The sequence below is a fragment of the Dermacentor andersoni genome, chromosome 8, assembly GCF_023375885.2.
Source record: "Dermacentor andersoni chromosome 8, qqDerAnde1_hic_scaffold, whole genome shotgun sequence".
Lineage (NCBI taxonomy): Eukaryota > Metazoa > Arthropoda > Arachnida > Ixodida > Ixodidae > Dermacentor > Dermacentor andersoni.
This window is the reverse complement of record NC_092821.1, coordinates 113,288,655-113,312,752: the sequence shown is the minus strand read 5'-3', so window position 1 is coordinate 113,312,752 and position 24,098 is coordinate 113,288,655. Positions and strand designations below refer to the sequence as shown.

The 24,098-nt window shown below is 46.6% G+C and overlaps 2 protein-coding genes across 5 annotated transcripts in view; one reads left to right on the top strand and one right to left on the bottom strand.

Annotated features, from left to right (window-relative positions):
- LOC126529205 (organic cation transporter protein-like) overlaps positions 1-10,723 on the top strand; it is a 57,604-nt gene extending 46,881 nt beyond the window's left edge. Inside the window, exons 9-10 of the mRNA XM_050176803.3 lie at positions 4,468-4,613; positions 10,011-10,723. Of these exons, the coding sequence (XP_050032760.1) occupies positions 4,468-4,613; positions 10,011-10,113 (249 nt within the window). The 3' untranslated portion in view covers positions 10,114-10,723. The remainder of the gene's footprint in view (positions 1-4,467; positions 4,614-10,010) is intronic.
- A 2,093-nt stretch (positions 10,724-12,816) lies between these two features.
- LOC126529210 (uncharacterized) overlaps positions 12,817-24,098 on the bottom strand; it is a 43,206-nt gene continuing 31,924 nt past the window's right edge. For 2 of the 4 annotated variants that reach the window (XM_055069681.2, XM_055069683.1), the window contains 2 exons: positions 14,592-14,900; positions 12,817-13,555 (listed from right to left, as the gene is read on the bottom strand). In XM_055069681.2, coding sequence (XP_054925656.1) covers positions 13,340-13,555; positions 14,592-14,900 — 525 coding nt within the window. In that variant the 3' untranslated portion in view covers positions 12,817-13,339. Of the gene's footprint in view, positions 13,556-14,591; positions 14,901-24,098 lie in introns of those variants that run through there. The other 2 variants (XM_050176809.3, XM_055069682.1) reach the window with 2 other exon arrangements.

Here is a 24,098-nt window from a genome sequence, read left to right as displayed (position 1 = left end):
ATATAAGGGTTGGTTATATTCTGCACATTTCTCTATCACTTGATTGATAGTGTAAATATGGTCTATTGTTGAGTAGCCTTTACGGAATCCTGCCTGGTCCTTTGGTTGACAGAAGTCTAAGGTGTTCCTGATTCTATTTGCGATTACCTTAGTAAATACTTTGTAGGCAACGGACAGTAAGCTGATCGGTCTATAATTTTTCAAGTCTTTGGCGTCCCCTTTCTTATGGATTAGGATTATGTTAGCGTTCTTCCAAGATTCCGGTACGTTCGAGGTCATGAGGCATTGTGCATATAGGGCGGCCAATCTTTCTAGGACAGTGTTCCCACCATCCTTCAACAAATCTGCTGTTACCTGATCCTCCCCAGCTGCCTTCCCCCTTTGCATAGCTCCTAAGGCTTTCTTTACTTCTTCTGGCGTTACCTGTGGGATTTCGAATTCCTCTAGGCTATTCTCTCTTCCACTATCGTCGTGGGTGCCACTGGTACTGTTTAAATCTCTATAGAACTCCTCAGCCACTTGAACTATCTCATCCATATTAGTAACGATATTGCCGGCTTTGTCTCTTAAAGCACACATCTGATTCTTGCCTATTCCTAGTTTCTTCTTCACTGCTTTTAGGCTTCCTCCGTTCCTGAGAGCCTGTTCAATTCTTTCCATATTATAGTTCCTTATGTCCGCTGTCTTACGCTTGTTGATTAACTTGGAAAGTTCTGCCAGTTCTATTCTAGCTGTAGGGTTAGAGGCTTTCATACATTGGCGTTTCTTGATCAGATCTGTCGTCTCCTGCGATAGCTTACTGGTTTCCTGTCTAACGGCGTATATATATATATATATATATATATATATATATATATATATATATATATATATATATATATATATATAGTGCCACTGGTGGTGGTGGTATGCTACGGACGACTGTCAGTTGCACTTCGCTCCTCTAAGAGGCACAACATGTGTCGAGTGAGCTCCTGAATGGAATGGAATGGAAAACTTTATTGAGTCTTTTAAGGTTTTAGCGGTTCGAGGCCGAAGTCTTCATTCTTGAAGCTTGGGTCCTCTTCAGTCATGGATGGGCCCCTAGTCCAGGGCTCCACTGAGCCGGGCCGCCTGGCACGCGTGCGCTATTAGAGCTCTTTGAGCCTCTAGCTCGCGGCTGGTGAGCCAGCTCTCCCATTGCTCCGCACTTGGTGTTTTGTGTTTGTGTAATGCCTGGTTTCTTGTACACTCCCATGTAATGTGGTATAATGTTGGTTTAGCTCCACACCACGGACAGGTTGCGCTATACTGCGTGGGGAACATCCTACTTAGTATGTGTAAGTTTGGGAAGGTGCCCGTTTGCAGTCTCCGCCATCCTGCGGCCTCCTCCTTTGTTAATGCTTTATGTGGTGGGGGATATTGATATCTTAGCCCCTTATAGAGGTTTAATAGCTCTGAATAGCTGTTCCCGCAGTTGATCCGTGGCCCCTCTGGGGCGGTTGACGTTCCTGCTCGGCTGGTCATCCCTCGAGCTAGGCTGTCCGCCCCTTCGTTGCCCCTGATCCCTGCGTGGCCTGGTATCCAGATAATGTTATGTGTGGGTTGTCCCTCAGCGATTGGAACTCTGCTGAGGATCTTGAGCGCCGTGCTACTAATTCTGCCTCTTATATAGCTCCGGCACGCCTCTTGTGAATCTGTTAGAATATTGAGGGATATTCCTGTTCTATAACCTTCTTCCGCTGCCAGTGCGACAGCAATTTCCTCTGCCTCGGTTATGTTAGCCACCTCGGCCGTGAGTCCTGTGATTAATTCTCCTTGATTATTTACTACTACCGCTGCCGCGTTGTTTTTGTGTGCTTGTGAGTATAGGGACGCATCGGTATAGACTGTATTGTCCTGATGTCCCATCGTCTTTTCGTAAAACTCTGCCCTAGCCTGTCTCCTACTCGCATGGAGGTTTGGGTCCATGTTGCGAGGGATAGGTTGTATTCGTAGTTTCTTTCTTAGTGGGTCTGGTATTGTGGCCCTGCTACTTTGTGGTTTTTCTACTTCCCGACCTAGCTTTGTCAGGAGCGCCCTTCCTGTTGTTGTATTGCTGAGTCTTCGTACTTGTGCGTTGAGCTGGCATTCCCTTAGTTCTTCAAAAGTGTTGCTGATTCCAAGTTGCATGAGTTTGTCGTTGGATGTGTTCCTTGGGAGGTGGAGAGCTGTTTTATACGCTTTCCGGAGGATGATCTCCACTTGCTCTTTTTCGGTTTTGGTGATTGCATGGTACGGCAGTGAGTATGTGACCCGGCTTACTATCAGGCTGTTGACCAACCTGAGTGTGTCCTCCTCTTTCATGCCATATCGCTTGTGTGCCACTCTGCTAATCATTCGGCCCACCTGTCCTGCTGCTTTGTTTAGCAGGCAGATTGTGTGGCTGCATTTCCGGCTTCCTTGCAGCCACATGCCGAGGATTCTAATCATTTTTTGTTCCGGGATGTTCTGTCCTTCTAGCCTTACTTCGAGCGGGGCATCAGTGGGGTGTCTGCCCACCCTGAGGAGTTCAGATTTCTCCGTGGAGCATCTGAGGCCTCTTTGCTTTGTGTATTCTTCGATGCAGGTGGCAGCTTCTTGTAGTGCCTCTTGTTTATCCCCTAGTGAGCCTTGAGTAGTCCAGATCGTTATGTCGTCCGCGTACATTGCGTGACTGATTCCTTGGATTTTGCTAAGTTTCTTGGTAAGGTTGACCATCGCTATGTTGAAGAGTACTGGCGAGATTACTGAGCCCTGCGGAGTGCCCTTGCATGGCGTTTGAAAGGCGTCACTCCGTAGGTCTCCCAGGCCTACTGTCGCTGTTCTGTCGGTTAGGAAGCTTCTGATATAGTCATGGACTTTCTTCCCGCAATTAGTGGTGTTGATCCCCTCCATAATGGCGGCGTGGGACACGTTGTCAAAGGCTCCCTTGATGTCGATGGCCATGACCACGTTTTCCCCGTGTTTCGGCATTGTCTCGAGTACCTCTTCCTTTAGCTGTAGCAAGATATCTTGGGTAGACAAGTTTGCCCTGAAGCCGAACATGGTGTTGGGGTACCATCCTCCGTCTTCAAGATGCGCTTGGATTCTTCGGGTAACTATTCTTTCGTACAGCTTGCCTAGGCATGATGTAAGCGAAATTGGTCTGAGATTTTCAATTTGGAGTTTTTTGCCGGGTTTGGGAATCATCACCACTACGGCGTGTTTCCACTCCGCTGGTACTTTGCCTTCCTCCCAAAGTTTGTTGAGGTAGAGGGTGAGCTGATCAATTGCTTCGTCGCTGAGGTTTCGAATTAGGGAGTTTCGGATTTTGTCCGCCCCTGCTGCTGTGTTCTTCGTTGTAGCCCTTACAGCCTCGACGACCTCTTCTCTTGTGATGGGTCGGTCTGTAGTTGAATTTTCTTCACCCTGGTAGTCGCCTCGGTAGCCTTCTACCGAGATCTTTCCGTAGCATTTTTCCCGTACTGCTTGGAGCAGTTGTTGTTCTGTTCCTTCATACTGGTGGACTAATCTCTGAATGGATTTGCTGCTTTTCGCCTTGCTCTTGCTCGGATCCATGAGTGTTCTGAGGATATGCCATGTTCTGGCTGTGCTTAGGGTGCCATTCAGTGAGGTACTAAACTGCTGCCACCCCTGCCTTGCCAGCTGCGTTGCATACTCCTCTGCTAGCTGAGTTATTTCGGCAATTTTCTTCTTAAGCTTTCTATTTAGCTTCTGACGCTTCCACCGCTTGGTTAGGCCTCGTCGTGCCTCCCATAGCCTGAGGAATCGTTTGTCCACTTCTGGTGCTTGTTCTGTTCGTTCCACTTCTTTTGTGTAGAGATCTCTTATTTGTCTGAGTTGATGGCTCCAATCCTCTGCCGAGGTTATGTCCCCTTTTAGCTGTCTACAGTGGACTCGAAAGGCATCCCAGTCTGTTAGACTTGCCTTGCCAATCTTCCTCCTGATGATTTCTGCCTCTGTGCTGACCCTGATGATGTAGTGGTCGCTGCCGAGGTTTTCTTGCAAGTTCTCCCATTCGACTTGCTTAGCGCCCCTGACAAAGGTTAGGTCGGGACACGTGTCCACGCTTACGCTATTGCCCTGTCTGGTGGGTTGGCTTTCATCTGTGAGTAGCTCGCAGCCTATGTTTTCTGCAGCTGTGCAGATACTGCGCCCTTTCTTGTCTTCGATTCTACTGCCCCACTGCGGACTCTTCGCATTGAAGTCTCCTGCTATTATTAGGGTGCTTTGCCCTGCAAGCTTCTTCGCTTCCGCAAAAAGCTTAATAAAATTTCCTCTGTTTTTAGGTGGGCTATATAGATTGAGCTCCTGAACAACATTTTGTAGTGTGGTGAACGTAATTGCAATCGGGAATCCGGGAGGTGAAAGATGTGCGACGTAATGAAAACGCCCTTCGCCCACATTCGCGGATAAATCGCTGCTCAATTTCTTATTTATTTATTTATTCTATTTTTTTGTTTGCAGAGAACCTACCTGACTGACTCAATCCCCATGGCCACTCTGGCAGCCATTTCTATTCTGGCCTCTTCACTGATGCTCTTGCTGCCGGAGACGCTACGGGTTGCGCTGCCGGACACGATACGCGAGTCCAAACAGCTGGGGAATTCGAGGTGAGCGCTTCGTGCGTGTTTCGGAAGCGGCGCGATAGAAATAAGACCCGCGGGCGCCGCTTCTTCCTTGCTGTGCTGCTTAGATCAGTAGCGACAAAGCAAACTGCAAAGAAGCGTTCGTAAGACAGTTTAGGCAGTTGATTGATTTTCCGTATAAATATTTAGGAAGCGCTGCAGCTGACGCACACGAAAGAAAAAAAAGGACAAGTGTAGAGAAGCGCCGTCCCGTTGTCACATCATTCGTTGCACCTGAATTTTTTTTACGTGCATCATCTTCCGAGCTTCCGACAGTTGTCAAGGATGAATAACGGCTAAGTAGCTTTACTACTGACCATCTTATGGAATGGTATCTCTCTCTCATCTCTCTCTGTATATATATATATATATATATATATATATATATATATATATATATATATATATATATATATATATATATATATATATATATATATATATATATATATATATAGCAGGAGAGGCGCGAGGACTTTGAGAGTTCGAATGGGGCGCAGTTCTTGCCTCGTGAACTGCGACGTTCAGTTTTCCTGGTCAGGTGGTGCGGGTCGCCGACGCATTGGGGAGAGCGAGCGTCAGCGAGGGGATGGCGAGCGACGCGAAGGAAATTCTGGGATGTCAGCACGAGCGTACGGTTGGGGGGAAGGAGCGGCGTATTGGCGAAATGGCTGGCTGCCGTACTGGAAGGGCCGCGAGGCGTCGCCGAACGCTTGAGGGCGACGGCGGCAATATCGGGCGACGTGTCCGGGAGTGCAGCAAGAATAACAGATGGGTCGATTGTCAGGTGTCCTCCAAGGATTAGCTCGCGGTGCGGTCCAAGATGTAGCATGGGCTTCCGGTGGCAGCGGTTGGGACTGGGTCGTGAAAGACGCCTGTGGAGTCCTGCGTACTGCCTGCGCGTACGTAAGAGGCGCGGCCACAGGCAGGACTTGCTGCGCGTAGGTGAGAGGCGTGGCGACAGGCTGCACTGCCCGCGTAGAGTTGAGATTCGCGGCAGCAGGCGGCTGATGGTGTGCGGAAGGGACAACTTGGGCGACCTCTTCGGAAATGAGGGTGCGGAGCGTGTTTGGAAGACGGGAGGTGGGCTCCTGAGTGAAGGGGACTAAAGAAAGTTGGCGGGCAACTTCCTCACGCACAAAGTCCTTGACCCGCTGAAAGAATGAGGATGGGCCGTACATGTTGTCAAGGCTCGCCAACAAGTCGTCGCTTCCCAAAGGACGCCAAGTCGAAGCGCGTTGCTTCCATAACTCATCGTAACTTTGGCATAGGCTGACAACTTCAGACACAGTGCGCGGATTCCTGGCTAGGAGCATCTGGAATGCGCCGTCATCGATGCCTTTCAGTATATGGCGAATTCGCTCAGCTTCGGGCATTGCGGCGTTGACTCGTTTACAAAGGTCCACGACGTCTTCAATGTAGCTTGTGAACGTTTCTGCCGTCTGCTGTGCTCGGGCGCGCAAGCGCTGTTCGGCACGCAGCTTGCGAACAGCGGGTCGGCCGAACACTTCCGTAAAGGTTGTCTTGAAGACTGACCATGTGGGCACGTCACTTTCGTGGTTGTGAAACCACAGTTGGGCAACACCAGCCAGATAAAAGATGACGTGAGTTAACTTGGCTGGATCATCCCACTTGTTGTGTGCGCTCACCCGTTCATATGACGCAAACCAGTCTTCTACGTCTTCATCGTCTGCACCGCTGAAGACCTTGGGGTCCCGTTGTCGTGGGACGCCGGTGCAGGTGACGGACTGTGGCGTCGGCGCCGTTTGGGATGAGCTGTCGGTCATGGCGGGCGATAGCGTTCTTGATCGCAGCTCCAGGGTTACAAGCGACGGGGTTTGAGTCCCAGCACCTCCACCAATTGAGAAGAGGCTTATTGGCGGCTCCTAAGGCAAAAGCGCAGCGACCGGGAACGGCGAGACAGCCCGAAGCATTGTCCAAAAAAGGCGACAGTAATCAACAGCGCGAGCGGAGCCGAGCCGCGCGTTGGCAATGTGTCTGTGCCGCGAGGCGCGTCTTCTTCTTCACAATATATATATCCGGTAGACGATTTTGCCTTCTTGACAAAGACAATGCGCAAACGGAGTGAATCATAAGGAATTTGAATACTGGCCGTGCACCTTAATAATGGAAAGATCTCCTTTGTCGCGTGCGCAAAGCGGAAGCAGCATTTCCTCTTAGGCCTGATAACATCGTACTGTTCAAGGCTAACATTGCAATGATTGGCCTAGGGCATAAACTAAGCAAAATCGAAGGCATACAACACGCCATATATGCAGATGACATCACCATCTGGGCCACTAAAGGCTCGCTGTGCCAAAAAGAAAGCTATCTGCAAGAAGCAGCCACTTGCGTGGAAGAATACGTCGGGGAAAGAGGCCTTGAGTGCTCAATGGAGAAATCCAAGCTTCTGAGAATTACACGGGGCAAGAAAAGCAAAGAAAGCCTTAACATACGGCTAAAGGGGCAGCCGATACCGGAAAGCCAACAAATCAGGATCCTTGGAATATGGGTGCAATCCAACCAGCGCTGCACCCACACGCTGAAAACACTCAAGCAGTCAACAACCCAAATAGCACGCATGATCACGCGGGTGTCACACAAGAGATGTGGGATGAAAGAAGGAGACACACTTAAGCTGGTTGGCAACCTGGTGGTCAGCAGGGTCGCATACTCACTCCCGTACTTCAACTGCACCAAACAGGAAATGCAAGAAGCGGACACAATTTTACGCAAAGCGTACAAAACAGCACTTCACCTGCCGAACAATACATCGACAGAGAAACTAATGGCACTTGGTTTAAGCAACACCTTCGAAGAACTAAAAGAAGCCCAAGGTATCGCACAGCTCATGAGACTCCAGCAGACCAAAACGGGAAGGGAACTGCTAATAAGGCTAGGCTTCGCGGAATCAATCAAAGAAGCCCAAAGAACGGAGGGGATTCCTGATGAATATCGGAAAACATACACTGTTAGCCCCCTACCCAAAAACATGGACCCAAACCTGCACACGGCGCGAAGGGACGCAAGGGCGAAATACGTCGAAAAGTACCTGGCCACAAAAAACACAACAGTATACACAGATGTTGCAGTATACGCCAAGCAAAGAGGCACAGACATAATAAAGACAGCTGCGATAGTAATAAGCCATGACTACAAAGAGATCAGCAGCGCGTCAATGAAGGACTGCTCGGTAACGGAAGCTGAGGAGATAGCCGTAGCTCTAGCGGCAGTGGAGGGCTACCGATCCAAAAGGTCTTTAACGATACTCACCGACTCGCAAGCTACGTGTCGGAATTACATGAACGGCAGAATAGGACGCAAAGCGCTTCACATCCTCCGCTCCTGCAGGGCTAACAACAAAGTCAGGCATACAATTTTCTGGGTACCGGGACACGCTGGAATGGAAGGGAACCTAAGAGCGGACAAGGCAGCTCGAGAGCACACAAACCGAGCGGCCACAAGCACCGACCCTGAGGAACCCATACCAGTCAACCCAAGCTACTCAGACATTCTGAATTACTATAAGGGGGTCCGAATCAAATACCCTCCACCCCACAACAGCCTAAGTCAGCATGAAGCAACCTCTTGGAGGAGGCTGCAAACAGGAACATACCCAAATCTAAACACACTAAGCAAGATGTTTCCAACCAAGTACAGAGACATTTGCCCCTGGTGCGGCGCCAAGCCCACTTTATACCACATTACATGGGAATGCTTTCAGAACCAACAATTCCTTCAAATAAAAGACCCGAGTGCGGAGCAGTGGGAGAGGGTGCTCTGCAGCAGCCACCCGAAAGTCCAGCATGGACTAGTAAGGCACGCTCACCGAGTAGCCACCCTCAGTGGTGCCCTGGAATAGGGGCGTCGACCCTGCGCAGATGGGGAATAAGACCGTGAAGACGGCCGACCACATCTGCCACCGCTAATTTCTAATCAATTAGAGCAAATAAAGTTTTTCCTCCTCCTCCTCAAGGCTCGCTTCTCCACACAGGTCCAATGGACTACGTATGCCCCTTTTCGAACTGACGAAACGTCCGATACTCATCAACAACACCCTTTTCTTTATCGGCGTCCTTTTGTTTCCGTTGCCGCGAACTCGCTACACGACCGAACGCGACGCCGCCAAGCCATCCGGTTTGTTTGATATACGTGTGTTCCAAGTCCCTCCCAACCATCACGTCTACTCGTCTTCGTGGTTCTGTGGTTGTCGTCTTTTTGGCTACTGAACCTGAAATTGCGGGCTGAATGCCAACCGCCCGGCGGCCGCATTCCTACGCAGGGAGGGTGGAGTACAAAAACGATCCTGTGTCGAGCTTTGAGTGCACGTTGAAGAACACCAGGTGGTAGAAATCGTTTCGGAGGCCCCCACTGCGTCGCCCCTCATAACCCGGCGCAATTTGAAGACAAACTCTAGAATTTCATTTTACGCTAGAAGTGTGGTACGTCGCAGGTGGGTGTACTGTTGAGCTTAATTGTCATTGATGAAACCGACATTAGGCCGAATGCGACCCAATAACGCAATAATGTATTTTTTGTTTTTTTTATAACAAAGTGTGCTGACATGTTTTTCGATTTACTGATCATATTTGTTATTCTTTCCTTCTGCTTTCCTACGTATTTTCATTCTTTCTTTTCCTTTTATTTTATTTTTAGTTCATCGTTCACCATTACCATATATGGTTTAACGTGTCGACCATTTCGCTATGCTAGCATCTTCAGCCCTCTTAAAGTATTCCTCTCTCTCTTGCCTTAGATGCCTACTTAAGGACTTGCGCTTTTGACTGCCCAAAGTGTGTTCTACAACCTACAGGCAGCAGTCGCTAACGAGTCAATTTCCTTTGGCCTGTGATGGCCCATCGACTTCCGAATGGTTTGGCAGTAGAAAATGCTTAGGTGTGCCATTCCACAAAATTGTAAGGGCACAAAAGTGCGCAGGTTGTGTATAAACTGCCAATGACAAAAAAGAAAGACATCTAAAAGCTGAATGAATTTTTTGCGACGGTTGGGTGGTTGTAAGCTTCCGCCGTCTTCGCCCAGTTGTCCGATTAGCTCTACTCTCAGAAGCACTCGGCGTACTGCATAGGTGGCATAGCAGTTGTGTAGGGAATGCACAGTTCCCTCCTACAAAATGCGAATTCAATGTTTAGGGCGGTCAATGCTTCCAGAAGCCTGTGCCCGGTGTTGTGCCTGTCGATCTTAGTCACGGCAATGAGCCTTACAGAGTGTTATAACAATTATCACTGTTCAGATCGCCGATGGAATGGTGTTCTGACGGTCTCAGGGCTCAGTTACCGGAGCGATTCATTTGCATTCCGTTTTATGTCAATACATTCCGCAAACAAGACATAGTTTCGCTCTCTTTTTCTTTGTTTTTTTCAGGAAAGCAGATAAGGACGTCTCCTCTAAGGACACTACGATCGACTCGAAACTTCAACTCGCGGGGACTGAACCAACCGCACTTGAGAACGACGTCAAGCACTGAACTACCTCCCACCATCCATCACCAGGACTTCGCTATGAGAATGCCAGCAATGGCGATAACCACGATGGGCTGGTTCGACTGCCTTGTTGAGGCGCCCGCATTCAACTGAAGGTTGAATGCGAAATGATGAACGTAAAAGAAAACGTCAACTGGCCAAGGATGCCATGAAGAACAAACCATGACTCCCTGGAGAGCTGAATTGTCTCTTTTTTGACCCCATAGGACCTTTTACTTTATTATTACCAGAATTAAAAAAAAAAAACATTCTCCTTCGCTGGTGTCACAATTCGGCTTGATCAACTGGATTACTGCAAGACGCAGACATTATTTGCAATGAAAAACTAAAAAAAATGGTATCGACAAATGGTCAAAATTTTGCTAATTACATTTTAGAAAATGACGATACATATTGCAATTTGCGAACTGGATCCGGCGAGTTCGCGAACTATGCATACGTACTTATTCCTGATGTGGAACTGATATCGTGAGGGCAGGTTAATGGGTATAGTTGTGATATGGCCCTGACGAATGTGATTTCTACTATGAAATGCTGGTTTAGTAAATTTTATGGTTACGTTTGAACAACGCTACCTTGTGACATAATATTTCAGGCAACAACTGACCTAGCGAACTTTTCTTTCATGCTGACTATCTTTCTCTCTTTCTCTGTGTGTGTATAAATATATATATATATATATATATATATATATATATATATATATATATATAAAGATTGCTCAATACGTGCTACATAAAAGTGTTTTTCCGAACGTTAAAGAAGCCCGCGAATACACGCAAAGTGCCTCGAGCGGCCAGTGGCGCGACAATTTTGCATGTATTCGCGGGTATCTTTCATGCTCAGAAAAACACTTTTATGTAGCACGTGTTTAGCAGTAGGGAACTGTATCGGGAGTTTCTCATGTTTCTCTACAATTTTCTCATTGACACTTTTCCTCTATTTATAATAATAGAGAAGCTAATTATTTACGTCTGATTATACACGTAGGCAGAATTTCCACGCGACTTCAAGGAACATTACCTTGGTTCTGCCCGGCTACGTAGCATCACCACATTTTTAAGGTTTGGCCCAATTTAAGTGAAACACCCTGTTATTACACAGGCGCAAATCATCACTATCAAGATTCTCGGTTCAATATAGTTCAAGAGACAATTTAAAAGCCTTAAATTTATGCTGCGCAGGGAAGCGGCTTAATTATAATTCACTTAGCATTTCTTGCGCAAAGTGACTGATTACAGTAGTCACTTCCAAGGGACGCCGTTTGGCCGAAGTATTATTTTACAAGCATAATTAAGATCTTCGATGCGTCAGCATTAATTCTTCTTGTTCTGCCATATCGTGAAAATTGAACAGGTAAGCCTCTGAAACGCCCTGCAAGCTCCAGGAGAAAGAGATATGAACTTATAAATAAATAAATAAATAAATAAATAAATACAGTAAACTCACAGTTGTACGAACGTCGGTTTATCGAATATTTCAGAATAACGAACTTTTTAAAAATCCCCGGCAGTTTTCTTATAGATTCTATGCAAAAATGTTTCACTTGAACGAATTTCGGAAGTCAGTATTTCAGTTTAACGAACTCGCTCAGAGGACCAAGGCTTATTTTTACGATCAGTTACTTACTCAGTTATCTGATCGTAACTTATCAGTTACGATCAGATACTTCGTTTGAAGATTATGCACAATGTGACAGTGCACTGATTACCTGTGCTGGACAGACGGATCTGGAGATTGTTTGCAGTGTTCATCCTGAAGAAGAAGAAGAGTGCGACGAAGAAGAGGCAACTGCCGAGCCAGTTTCAAGCCCTATAAGTCTAGCTGAGGTTGTAGGGTACATTGGAAAGTTGAAAGACTTTGTGTCTCAACAGCAAGCTGTGCCAGAAGAAGTGTACAAGAACATTGACTCTTTGGACAGTTTGTTACTTCCTGTGCTTTAAAAGTACAAGTGCAGAAGAAGATTACAGATTTTTTTTCTGAGTGAGAAAGGCAGCATTATAACTGTTATGAACCTTGTACTTGTTGATATGTACAAATTCCATTTCACACATTTCTAACACTATGGATGCCATTTCTTTTGCTCCATGAATTGCACTTCAAACTTTTGACTCTGTATGCCATGTCTTATGATGGTCTAGTGAATATTCAGTTTAGTGAACTTTCAGTTAAGTGAACTATTTCCTTCGGTCCCTTGAAGTTCACTCAAGTGAGAGTTCACTGTAAAAAAATAAATAAATAAAATAAGCAAGTCATCCGGTCGGTCGATTGATCGGGTCGGTCGGGTCAGTAGGATCGGTCGGTGTAATTTAATTGGTACACCTTACCCACGTTCTTTACACGTCATTCAACGCTTTGTGTAGAGACAGATCCAAGGCTTGCCGTAAAGCAATACTCGATTTTGTTGTTGGACAACACTCCTGGTAAGCCAGTAGTTAGCCGTTTGGGGTGGTACTGCAAACGCAAGAAACGTTATTCGTACCGGTGCTCCCATGTGAGGATCGCAAGGGAAAGGAGTGGGGAAAACCATGAATAATTTGACAGTAATCCAGACATTGAAGGACAATGTGGAAGAAGAACGTTTACAATTTAAACACACGTTCGGCTGTAGTGTAAACGGAACGCTTCGCGGCAACGCGCTCGTAGTCGCGCGTTACTTGGAAGAGCGTGACATGCGACTTCCGGAGCAATAGCGACAGCCATAGTTTATTTCACGAAATATATTTACAAAATATTACAGCCCACCCGAGGGATACGCGTGTGTTTTAGGCTGGGTAATCATGCAGCCCCTATTGTCCAGTAACGTCAGTATTAGAATATAAATGAGCGGCGATTGTATCCAACCCACACCGTCATTAATAACGAAATGTAACATCCCATAGAAAACTTTATATTTCCTCACATCTTTCCTACCTGCTCATGTACAAAACAAATGTGAAAACGTCCCGGCAGAAGTTGCCCAGAATCCCACATCGCTAAATAAATTAATCAGTCAAACCTAATGTTAACCAACAACAGTGCTATATAGCGGGCAATAAAAACACTGATGAAAGTTGTTCACTACCCAGCAGCGCCGACATATTTTTTTGTTTGCAATTTCCCAAGGTTGGGGACAGTCTATAACTTAGGAGGACAGGGACGTAAACTGGTCAGGTTCTTGCCATGGTTAGCGTAGCACATGCGTCAACTGCTTAAACATTAAAAACGCTTCTATCGTATCTGGCCGTTTGTCGTCGCTTGCTCGGAAATCGCCACACTAGTCGGCACCTGGCTGACTTGGCTTTCAAGACTTGACGTCATCCGTCCGCGAGGCGTCGCAGTCCATCGAGATGTGGCTTCGCTGTCTGCGGTATGAAAGTCCGCTCTTGACATTGGCTGGAAAGGAGTTGATGACCAAGTCGCCAAGGAAAACGCATCACTCGGCGTCTGAAAACAAAGGGGATGGGGAATAAAGTGCGCAAACATGACCATAGGGATTGATGTAGAAGGATCGACATTTGGGCGAGTTGGTAGTGGTTGAACATCTTGAAGGGGCAGCGCAAAAATACGAAGACAGAAGGCAGAAACACGCGCTGTCCTGTGTGTTTCTGCCTTCTGTCATCGTCTTCTTGCACTGCCCCTTCAAGATAGGGATTGATCCTGGTTCCTATGCTTGAAAGAACTGAGGCTCATAACACGCGCAGGCGATTTGTCAGACTTGCTGAAAGGGTCTAATATATTTATACGCCGAATCGCTTCAAAGTGAAATTTGAATACGTGACACTCGAGGGTGCCGCTAGAATTGTCTCCCGTTTCCTGCTCGATACTTTGCCCATTCCACTGAAATCGGTATACGTGCCGTAGCTTTAGTTTTGTTTGCTTGCTGAAAAGTGAAGGTAAGAACTGCACGGAAGACGATTATTTCATTCGGCGCCCTGTCGTTAGACTACGCGCTAAAATGCTATAGCAAAATGCCGAATTACTGCGAACTTTCATTTCCAACCCAAACCGTCATTTCATTGAATTGAAGAATTAAAGAAATTTTACTCTGCGGACATGCCAATCACATATACTTCGGGTGAAATCAATCAATCAATCAATCAATCAATCAATCAATCAATCAATCAATCAATCAATCAATCAATCAATCAATCAATCAATCGAGTATCAATCGCAGAGCATGCCTGTTTGTTCATTTAGTTTCTGTGAACCTACAAAGCCTGTTTGCAGCGCTTTAGCAGTGCGTGAATGAAACGCCACGTTGAAGAAATGCAGGCTCCGGGCTGACACTTCACTTGTTGCTCCGAAGTTGATCCCTCAATGTCGCGATTTTTTTCTGCGACCCCCCGGTATTGTTTCGGTTTGCAGCTGCAGTTGCACTATTCTTTGTTTCCCTCTTCACAGCCGTGTGAACACTTTTACAAAGACCGCGCATAGTTGCCGTCAGTGGGCCATGTTGAGGTAGTAGACCTCAACTTCTTACCACGATACTTCTTACCGCGGACGAGTCGAACGGATGCGACTGCCACGTGGCCACGGACTCTGGAGGATCAACGGGGGCCTCGGACGGGGGCGGAAGTGACGTCACCGGAGCGGAGTCAGTCTCGCCCCTCGCGGGCCTGTACACCGGCGGATCGGGCACCAGGGATCGGCGGGGAAGCATCCTGGCGTCTCGCAGGATGCTCGCCGTTGCCGGGTCGTCGAGTCGCGTGCTGATCAGGAGACCGGGTGAAACCAGTCGCAGGAATGGCCGCTCGTCCACAGGAGGCCGCTGCTGCTCGGTGTCAGCTTGCTGCGCGAACGACCATTAAAGCATATTGCAACGGCCGTTCAGTGAAATAACTGCAGTGAACATGAACGAAAGGATTGCAGGGAGCTACTCAAGGGAACATTCAAGTCGCGGTCATACAGTGTTACCTCCCCCCCCCCTCCCCCCAAGAAAGCTTAAGTTGGGATATAATCAGAATTAGGTTTGTCGACTCGTCAACCTAAGGTTGCATCTAATAATGCACAGAATGAGGTCCCGAAAATAATGGCTGTAAAGAGGCATCTCGTATAAAATGAGATTGCAAAGGAAGCACTGATGACGTTGATGTTCTTTCAACACAAAAACAACAAAATACATATAGATCAAAGAGAGGGCAAGTGGTGCTATCAGCTAAGGGTTATTTCGTTGTTTATGGGGCACGAAAGCATCAACGTCAATAGAGCGCATCGACCAGGCCAGTAGGAACTTCTTCAAGCGGATATTTCTTGTAGTGCGGAACCCGCTTTTTCTACCGTTGCTTTTAGTGCGTATCAGCAGGCAAACATGCAAGTCTGCAACACCCTTTTAAACGTTGAGTTTGTGGGTGCAAACAGAACGAAGGCAATGTTGCAAGCCAATTGTAACCCAACAGAACTCTCTTGTACCGTAAATAAATACAGAGAGCCATTGAAGTGAGCCCTTCAGAAATACCACAAAGACATTTTAGGTGACCTGATCACAACGAAATTGGCATAAATGTCGCGGTGTCTACACGATGGGTATTTCTTTTTCTCAATATATTATTTTAACGTTGCCATGACAGCTCGTCATGATGATTTTCCGCGCTTCGTTGGGAGGTACAAAGTTGACAGTTACTTTAGCATACGCTGAAGAGGAAGAAGGCGAAAGCCTGACCACTCAGGAGACATTTATTACTTTTCTTGACATTTTCATTCTAGCACGTTGTTACATCCTGTTGTTTTCTCCCACCGAAGGTGGTGGATACGAGTGTCTTAATTACCTCCTCCCTAGTTAACACCAAAGATCGCGGGTTCGACTCCCACCAAAGGTCATGGGTTTGATCGGCTTAATTAACTCTATCTTAACTATGCCTTAATCAACTTTGCCTTAATTAGTCCCCCAGGTAGTGCTGACTGTTATTCTTCGCTTCGGTTTCACGCTTTCTTTTAAAGAAATTGATGGCATATTTTGCCCCAATTAACAGCAATGTTCGTCGGTTCGACCAGCCCGAAATAGCCAGGGCTCGACTCCAAGCAAAGGTCGTGGGTCTTAATTAAGTTCGCCCTAATTAACACCACAGTACACTGGGCTCGACTCCCACCAAAGGTGGAGGGTTTGACTCCCTATGAATTTTGGTGCCACAACGTCACACAGTGTAAAGCTGGACGTGACATTTTTCGCTCCATGAGCCGTCTAAGGCTTTCGCCTTAAGATATGCAGAAAGTCAATGGAACTGATAACAGCTACCAGCAAAAAAGGTGCCAGCATCCGTATTGAGACACTCGCTCCCGGAATCCGTTGTTGTAGAGCGAAACCCTTCGAAATTTTGAGAATTACTAACCACCCACATTTGCAACTAATTATGCAAAAACCAGTTTTTTTCAGTGTCTTTTCAGTTGTTGCTTTTTGTTGTTTTGTACATGACCATTCCTTCGATGTTTGTATTATTATATTCCCCCCCCCCCCCCCTATGTAATACCCCACATGCCCAATGTGGGGTATTATACATACCCCACACGGGGCATGTAATACCCCACGTGGGCAAGCTTCCAGGTGGGCAAGCATCCACGTGGGCCATGGCTTCCACGTGGGCCATGGCTTCCACGTGGGCTACGTGGGCAAGCTTCTTCCCTTATGAGGAAGCTTTAGCTCTGGCCCAACTCCGACGCGGCCTATTCAAATACATGTAACACGAAAAAAGTTTTTCTGAGATAACCCCTTGACCGATTTTAATGACATTTGTTGCATTTGAGAGAGAAAGTCAAATTATAGTGACTGCTGGAAGCAAAATTTCGATTTAGGGTTTGAACTTTGTTAAGATGATTTTCAAAGATTTGACAGTTTGAAAAATACAGAAGCACGAAGTTTACAAATTCATAGCTCTGCATCAAGAAGAGATATTGCGGTTCTGTAAACGGAATTCATTAGATCATTCAAAGCGGAGAAATTCGATATGTCACTTTACATCTTACGTGAACTTGTTACGTTGCTTACAAGGGTTCTGCAAAAGCTGTATTTACATATTACTAATTTCTTATATTCATGTGTAACATATAAATTTTGTCCGGTTTAGATGTACTATTAGATGCAATTCACAGAATTATTACATAATTTTTCCTTGTTGAGTTACAGAGTTGCAAACAGCAAACTTGATAGTTTCGTTTTCTGAAGATGTTTGCTTTTCGCCAATTTTTAATGAAAAGTTCACAACCTAACTCAAAAATTCGAAATAAAGTACCACTAGATTTTAAGTTTTCCTTTAAATGCAACAAACCTCGTCAAGTTTGGTGCAGTGGCTGCCGAGAAAAACGACTTCTCCTTTTACACGCATTTAGATAGGAGCAGCCGAGCTAAAGCTTCCTCTTAAATGCTGATGATGATTATGATGATTATGATGATGATGATTACACTATTGTCATCGTGTGCCCGGCATGCGGTCACTGGTTCCTGGGGCTACTGAGGGTGTTAAGATGCCTTCATAATGCACAATAGCTCGGGAAGTGGCATAAAAATTAGCGGAGTGAGCACCTAATACAGAAAACGGCAGAAACGAGGTGTTTGTACGCGCTGAACTTATAGGGTAATCATGAGAGCTTTTCGACAATGATCTTGAGATGAGAATTTATTGCAGTAATAGGTTCGAACGCTCATCTTTCTTACTACCTATAAAGCAACATTCGTTTGTCAGAACTGTGTGTAGACGAACGCGAGACCTACGCAGACCTTAAGGTCAAAACCAGAACGCCACATTTTTGAGCGTGCACATCTCATAGGTGCCCGTTCCTGCGGCGAGAGTTTGCGTATCCGAGCGAACCTGCACAGCGAAAGATGAAAGCGAACGTGGAGTGCAGCGGTGGATGAAAGACGCGAGGAGGAAAGCTGAGGAGGAGGATATGGCGAAAGGGTGATAAAAAGAAAGCGTAGTGCGGCGGCGACAGCAACGAGATGGCGCTAGAGTAGCGTGCGTCGTCTGGGAGGCCTGTCGGTGGCGGCATCTGTGAATCGCGCCCACGCGTGAACCACGCGCTTCCTCTCGCGATCGTCCGATTAGCAAGGCAGTCGCGCCACACCTTCGCTCCGTTTGCAACGCGCCGCACGAGACATATTGCCCGCGCCTGCCAGTATACCGCGAAATGAAAACACGTATAGAGCTGCGGTCAAATTTCACATTAGGGAGGATCGTAATCTTCAGTGAATTTTTTCTATATGCCACTGTGGCAAGCCTTCGTGCATTGTTACAAAGGCGTGTCAGGCTTAAAAAAAAAACATACGGACGTCCGCGCGACAAGCACTCGCGTACTATCAACGGCAGCACTGAAGCCGTCAAAGGTGCGCTTGGGGTATTCTATCTATCTATCTATCTATCTATCTATCTATCTATCTATCTATCTATCTATCTATCTATCTATCTATCTATCTATCTATCTATCTATCTATCTATCTATCTATCTATCTATCTATCTATCTATCTATCTATCTATCTATCTATCTATCTATCTATCTATCTATCTATCTATCTATCTATCTATACCCGCCGTGGTTGCTCAGTGGCTATGGTGTTAGGCTGCTGAGCACGAGGTCGCGGGATCGAATCCCAGCCACGGCGGCCGCATTTCGATGGGGGTGAAATGCGAAAACACCCGTGTACTTAGATTTAGGTGCACGTTAAAGAACCCCAGGTGGTCGAAATTTCCGGAGTCCTCCACTACGGCGTGCCTCATAATCAGAAAGTGGTTTTGGCACGTAAAACCCCATAATTTCATTTTTTTTCTATCTATCTATCTATCTATCTATCTATCTATCTATCTATCTATCTATCTATCTATCTATCTATCTATCTATCTATCTATCTATCTATCTATCTATCTATCTATCTATCTATCTATCTATCTATCTATCTATCTATCTATCTATCTATCTATCTATCTATCTATCTATCTATCTATCTATCTATCTATCTATCTATCTATCTATCTATCTATCTATCTATCTATCTATCTATCTATCTATCATGTAAGTGCACCAAGTGTCCGTATTTGCGTAGGCGCGATCAATTGCTTCTGCTGCTTGTCCCACCGCTCTTTGTTTGCGGATCTCTGGTGGCTGTAATCGAATCCTCTTGGCCTTCTAAGGAACCCGCTTCTAGAAGGATGTCAGTACTGCTTTTCTATTATATATTTTTTATTCGTTTACGTTTTCGTTTTGTTTCATCTCATATAGGTTAAGGGACACTTGCGTACCCAAAAACAAAGAAGAAAGAAAAGAATTGAAGCCACTGAGCTATCACGCAGCTCCTAGCTCAAGGGTGCAAGATTCATGTAGTCCGGAAGGACCTCGCCCTCCCCACCGGGGTTCTTTTCTATACTACAGCTCGACTCGAGAGCAGGGCAAACACGAAGTCGCGACTTTCTGTCCGACTCGGAACACAGCGTCGAGGAGTGCGCCGAGTTCTGTTGTTCCTCTTACCGCTCTCTTACGCAGGTACGTATCGCTGTCAGGTGAGTGGGTGAGAGAAAACGGTGCAGACGAAGGACGGCGAGAAAGCTCTTTAGGGGAGCTTCTCGGCCTCCCGAGGATATCACGTGGCTCGGCCCCCTTGGCGCCAAAAAAGGAAGCACTCCGATAGGACTTCGATGACATGCGTTTGTACCATAGCGAGAATATGGGTCGCCTATTTTTGGAATGGGTGCGAACAGTCGAAAGAAATCTGGGTCGAGTATTAGATTGAGAGATCCGCGATGGGGAAGTGTGCCGGCATACGATGGAAGTGGGCTAACGCAAGACGGACGTAACCGGAGATCACCCGGAAGTGGCCTTCGTCTTGCAACGGAGCTAAGTAGAACAGGTGTGGGTGACGGTGATTTCTGGAGATTTGGGCTTATTCTGCCACCATAAGTTAAATGCCATGGCATAGGTGGCACCGAAAAATACAGCTGGGCACAGGTGGTGTACGAATAGCCGGCTCAGCGACGCCCTCCCTCTGGATAACGTAAAACCCTATAGCACTTGCGAAAAATCATCCAGCGCCTGCAGGGCACTGGAAGAGCGCCCTGCGGTATTTTTGTGCGCCCTGCGGTATATATTTTGTGTCGAGAGAAGTAAACATAGATAATGTTTTTTGAATTTCCATCTCAGTTTCCTCATTTCGTCAGTTATAGTTCCATCAAGATGGGGCGATGACAGAGGTAACACATTCCTACGTCACATGCTCACGTAATACCCTACTCGCTGCTCTTTTGTTGTTTAACTGCGCTTAAGCAATGTCTGTAACATGCTCTTTGGGAAAAGTTATAGTTATCGCCAGCTGGTGGACTACAGCACCATAATCGTCTCAGTCACGTTCACTGTCAGGGCAAAGGCCTCTCCCATGAAAGATCAAATAATCCGCTATTCCTGTATCAACTGTAGCCTCAATGTAGAGATTTATCACTCAATGCACGCCTAATTTCTTGCTGAGCTAGACAAACTATCATCCTGCTTAGCAAACATCTCGATGCCCTAATACAGCCCCAGTTATGTGTAACATGCATTCCATGTCCAAGTGCACTTCTTCCCGTTAACTCAAAACAGAATATACATATAGATTTCTTACGTGCACGCAATAATCACGAGAATAATTTATGAGAAGTCGGCTGGCGAGTCAGCCTAACTTGGGATCCCTAAACATCCCCTGGTGGTCAAAATCAATCCGGAGTCGCCCACTACGGCGTGCCTCATAATCAAATCACGGTCGTGTCTCGTAAAACAGCAGAATTCAATTCGACACGCCAACGCTAGGCCAGAATAACTTTCCCTCCTTTCTGGGTCTTCATAGAGCGCCCTGACAGGAAAAAAAAGAAAGGATAGAGAAAGAAAAGCGTGAACGTCGATCGCGTCTGACAGCACCCTAGGACCAGCGTGCTTATCGTGTGAGTGACGAGCAAACGAACATCTATCTCTCGAGCACGCCATACATATACGCGAAAGAGCTTCCCGTTCCGGAACGGTGGGGGGGCATCCGTGACGGTAGGAGCAAAGGGTGAACCCATACCCCGACAGTGTCCTCCGCTAACGTGAGGGGTACGCGATAAGCGAAAGGACGCCGTGTCGCCCATTCAGAGCGCCACGGTTCCCTGGGCCGTGCTCTGGAAAAAAGTTTCGCCCCAAAGAATGGGCGTGCTACCCGTGGAATAAAAGGAATGATAAAAGGGAAGAGAGAAAGAAAATAAAAACAGAAAGGAAGGCTTCGGGCGTAAGTGTCAGGGAAACTGAGACTATAACCCTAACTGTATGTGGATAGTGTGCTGCTTTCCCGACGCGCCGGAACTCGCTTCCTGCGCGCGGCGGAAGTTCTCGTCCTTTGCTGACGTGGAGAAAGCTTGCAGCTGTGCTACAGCCACCTGCTACAGCGCGTAGCCTCGCACACTTGAGGCTCCGCATCACGGTAGGTAGCGTTGTCATCAGCGAATGATCGAGCTTGCGATGCGAAGGTCTCGCTCTGATTGGCCTGCCTACCACTCCTGCCTGCGACTGAAGGTTGAGCTCTTATCAGCAACTGTTGCTGATAAGTTTAGCTACGCCTCCGTGTAGCCAAAGTGTTGGCTTAGGTAGGTTCTGCACTAACAAACTATTTGCGGTGGTTTGTACGCTTTTTTAAAGTGTGAGTAAACTGATAAAAATATTTGGATCTTAATTGCGGTGCAGTTTTGCTAATACTACGTGAACTACAGCGTCGTGGATTCTTAGGGGAAACGGAAATGCGTTCGCCGAATGCATGGAAGTTGTTACTCACAACTGTTAGGTCTGTATACGAACAGCAGCGTTGAAACTGATCGACCCGTAAGGGTGCTGACCTTTGTAGCAGTGAATTTTGAAAATAAGCTTAACGTAAACGAACTTCCTTTTCGCGATCAAAGTGACTTTTTGCTAGAAGCTCTTTGCTAACAGTTAAGCCAACGATGAACCTATAACCGTCCACCAGCATCGGGTGATGCCAAATCTGCTCGCACCGTGGGAATCTTAGGTGACCACACAGCGTAACTTGTACGTCTTACAGTTTTCCAGTATTGTGCATTGCTTAGTTTTAGAGTGCATATTTAGTAATCTCTGTGCATTGCATCGCGCCAAAACAAGACAAGCGGGACACTCAAGCCGATGAAGACAAAAACAGTGGGACACGCAATCCTGGTTTGTTGTTGTTGCCTCAAAAAATGGCTCGGTACCCACGAGGCGGATTGGATTACTGATTCGTTTCTCGTCTTTTTTCCGTGCTGCGAGATTTAGCTACAGTGACATTAACTCTTCCAAAGGCACAATTGCAGTTAGCCACGCCTCTGTGTAGCCAAAGTGTTGACTTAGGTAGGTTCTGACTTGATGCGAAACCTGATTGTGGCTTTATGGATGACATTTGTGAATGTTTATCATCAGAGTGTTGAACTTGCTTTCACCTTTGCGCATCCCTCTTGCTATGTCATCATCATCCCTCATCACATCTTTATGTCCCGTTCCCCCTCCCCCTGTGCAGAGTAGCAGGCTAGAGCACCTTAGCTCAGGCCGATCTCTCTGCCTTCTTTTTATTAAATTATCTCTCTCTATTTGCGGTGGTTTGTACGCTTCTTTAAAGATGGCGTAATCTAATAAAGAGCTTTGCATCTTAATTGCGGTGCAGATTTGCTCAGACTACGTGAACTACAGTGTCGTGGATTCTTAGGGGAAACAGAAAATTGTCATTTGGAAATGTGCATAACGGCGGGAAACGCTGATAATAAAAGATTAGTTCAACGGATATTATGCTAAATTTAGGGTTCTGTGAGTGCTTGAATAAAGGTGAGGTGTTACCACCTAACAGTGGACAATTTTGTGAGCCCTAGGAAAGGCTTCTTGTTCCTCGCTTCGCACCCGGGTAGCGACAATGAACGCAACATTATTAGCGGTGTCGGACACGGGGATCGTAGAGCGTTTCGAATTCAAGATTCGCACTTTTGGTGAAAAGGAAATATACATTAAACGAAAGTAGCGTGTCTTGACATGTACGATAGATTGCCACGTATGTCATGGACGTCGAACATCTCTTGCCAGCATTACATGACGCTTTGATTGGACATCCTACGGTATCAAAAAAAAAAAAAACAATCATGGCAGAATTTTTCTCACGATGACTGTCGTCGGTAACGCGACTAGCATTCGAGCAATGTGGCGACAGACCTGATTCCTGAAGTCCCGTTTATTTAACACGTGTAGCGATAATTCTGAGACTTTTGTCGCTTCGGTTATATGCCGCATACTCTTATATCGTCGCACATTGCTATGACACTCGCCTTCCACGATCGCCTTTGAGCATGGCAGCACCACGACGACTGTATGACGTCGACGCAGTGATGATGGAATGATGAAGAAGGAATAACCTGGCTGAAAGGGCAAAGGTGGTATAATAAGGATGGCATATGACGACAAGGACATGCCGATTCCTAAATTTTGGGATGGTATAACGACAACAGCGTGACAACGACGACATGACCACAATGAGGCGACGACTGTACGACGACAGCATCGTGACGTACGACAACCGGATGAAGAAGCTGGAATAACGACGACCGCATCCCACCAACATCATGACGACTACGGTACGACAATAGACGCGTGATAGCGTCCGTCTGACGAATACGCGATGAGGACGACGACTTGAAAGTGGCGGCACAAATCACTATTGAACGACGACAGCATGATTACGATAGAATGACCAACGAGGAATGACGTCGATGGATCGACAAAGGTGGTATGACGACTACGGGATGAGGACGATGGGGATGACGTTAGTGAAGTGATGACGATAGGGAAGCGACTGCGGGATGACAACGGCACGATGACGACGGTATGACGACTACTGTGTGACGACGACGGCTCGCGACGGCGGTATGACGAGAATATGATGTTGAACTTACAATGGCGAGGATATAACGAACGCATCGGCATCACGAGAATGATATGGCGACAAATGCATGACGACGGCTGTATGACGATGAC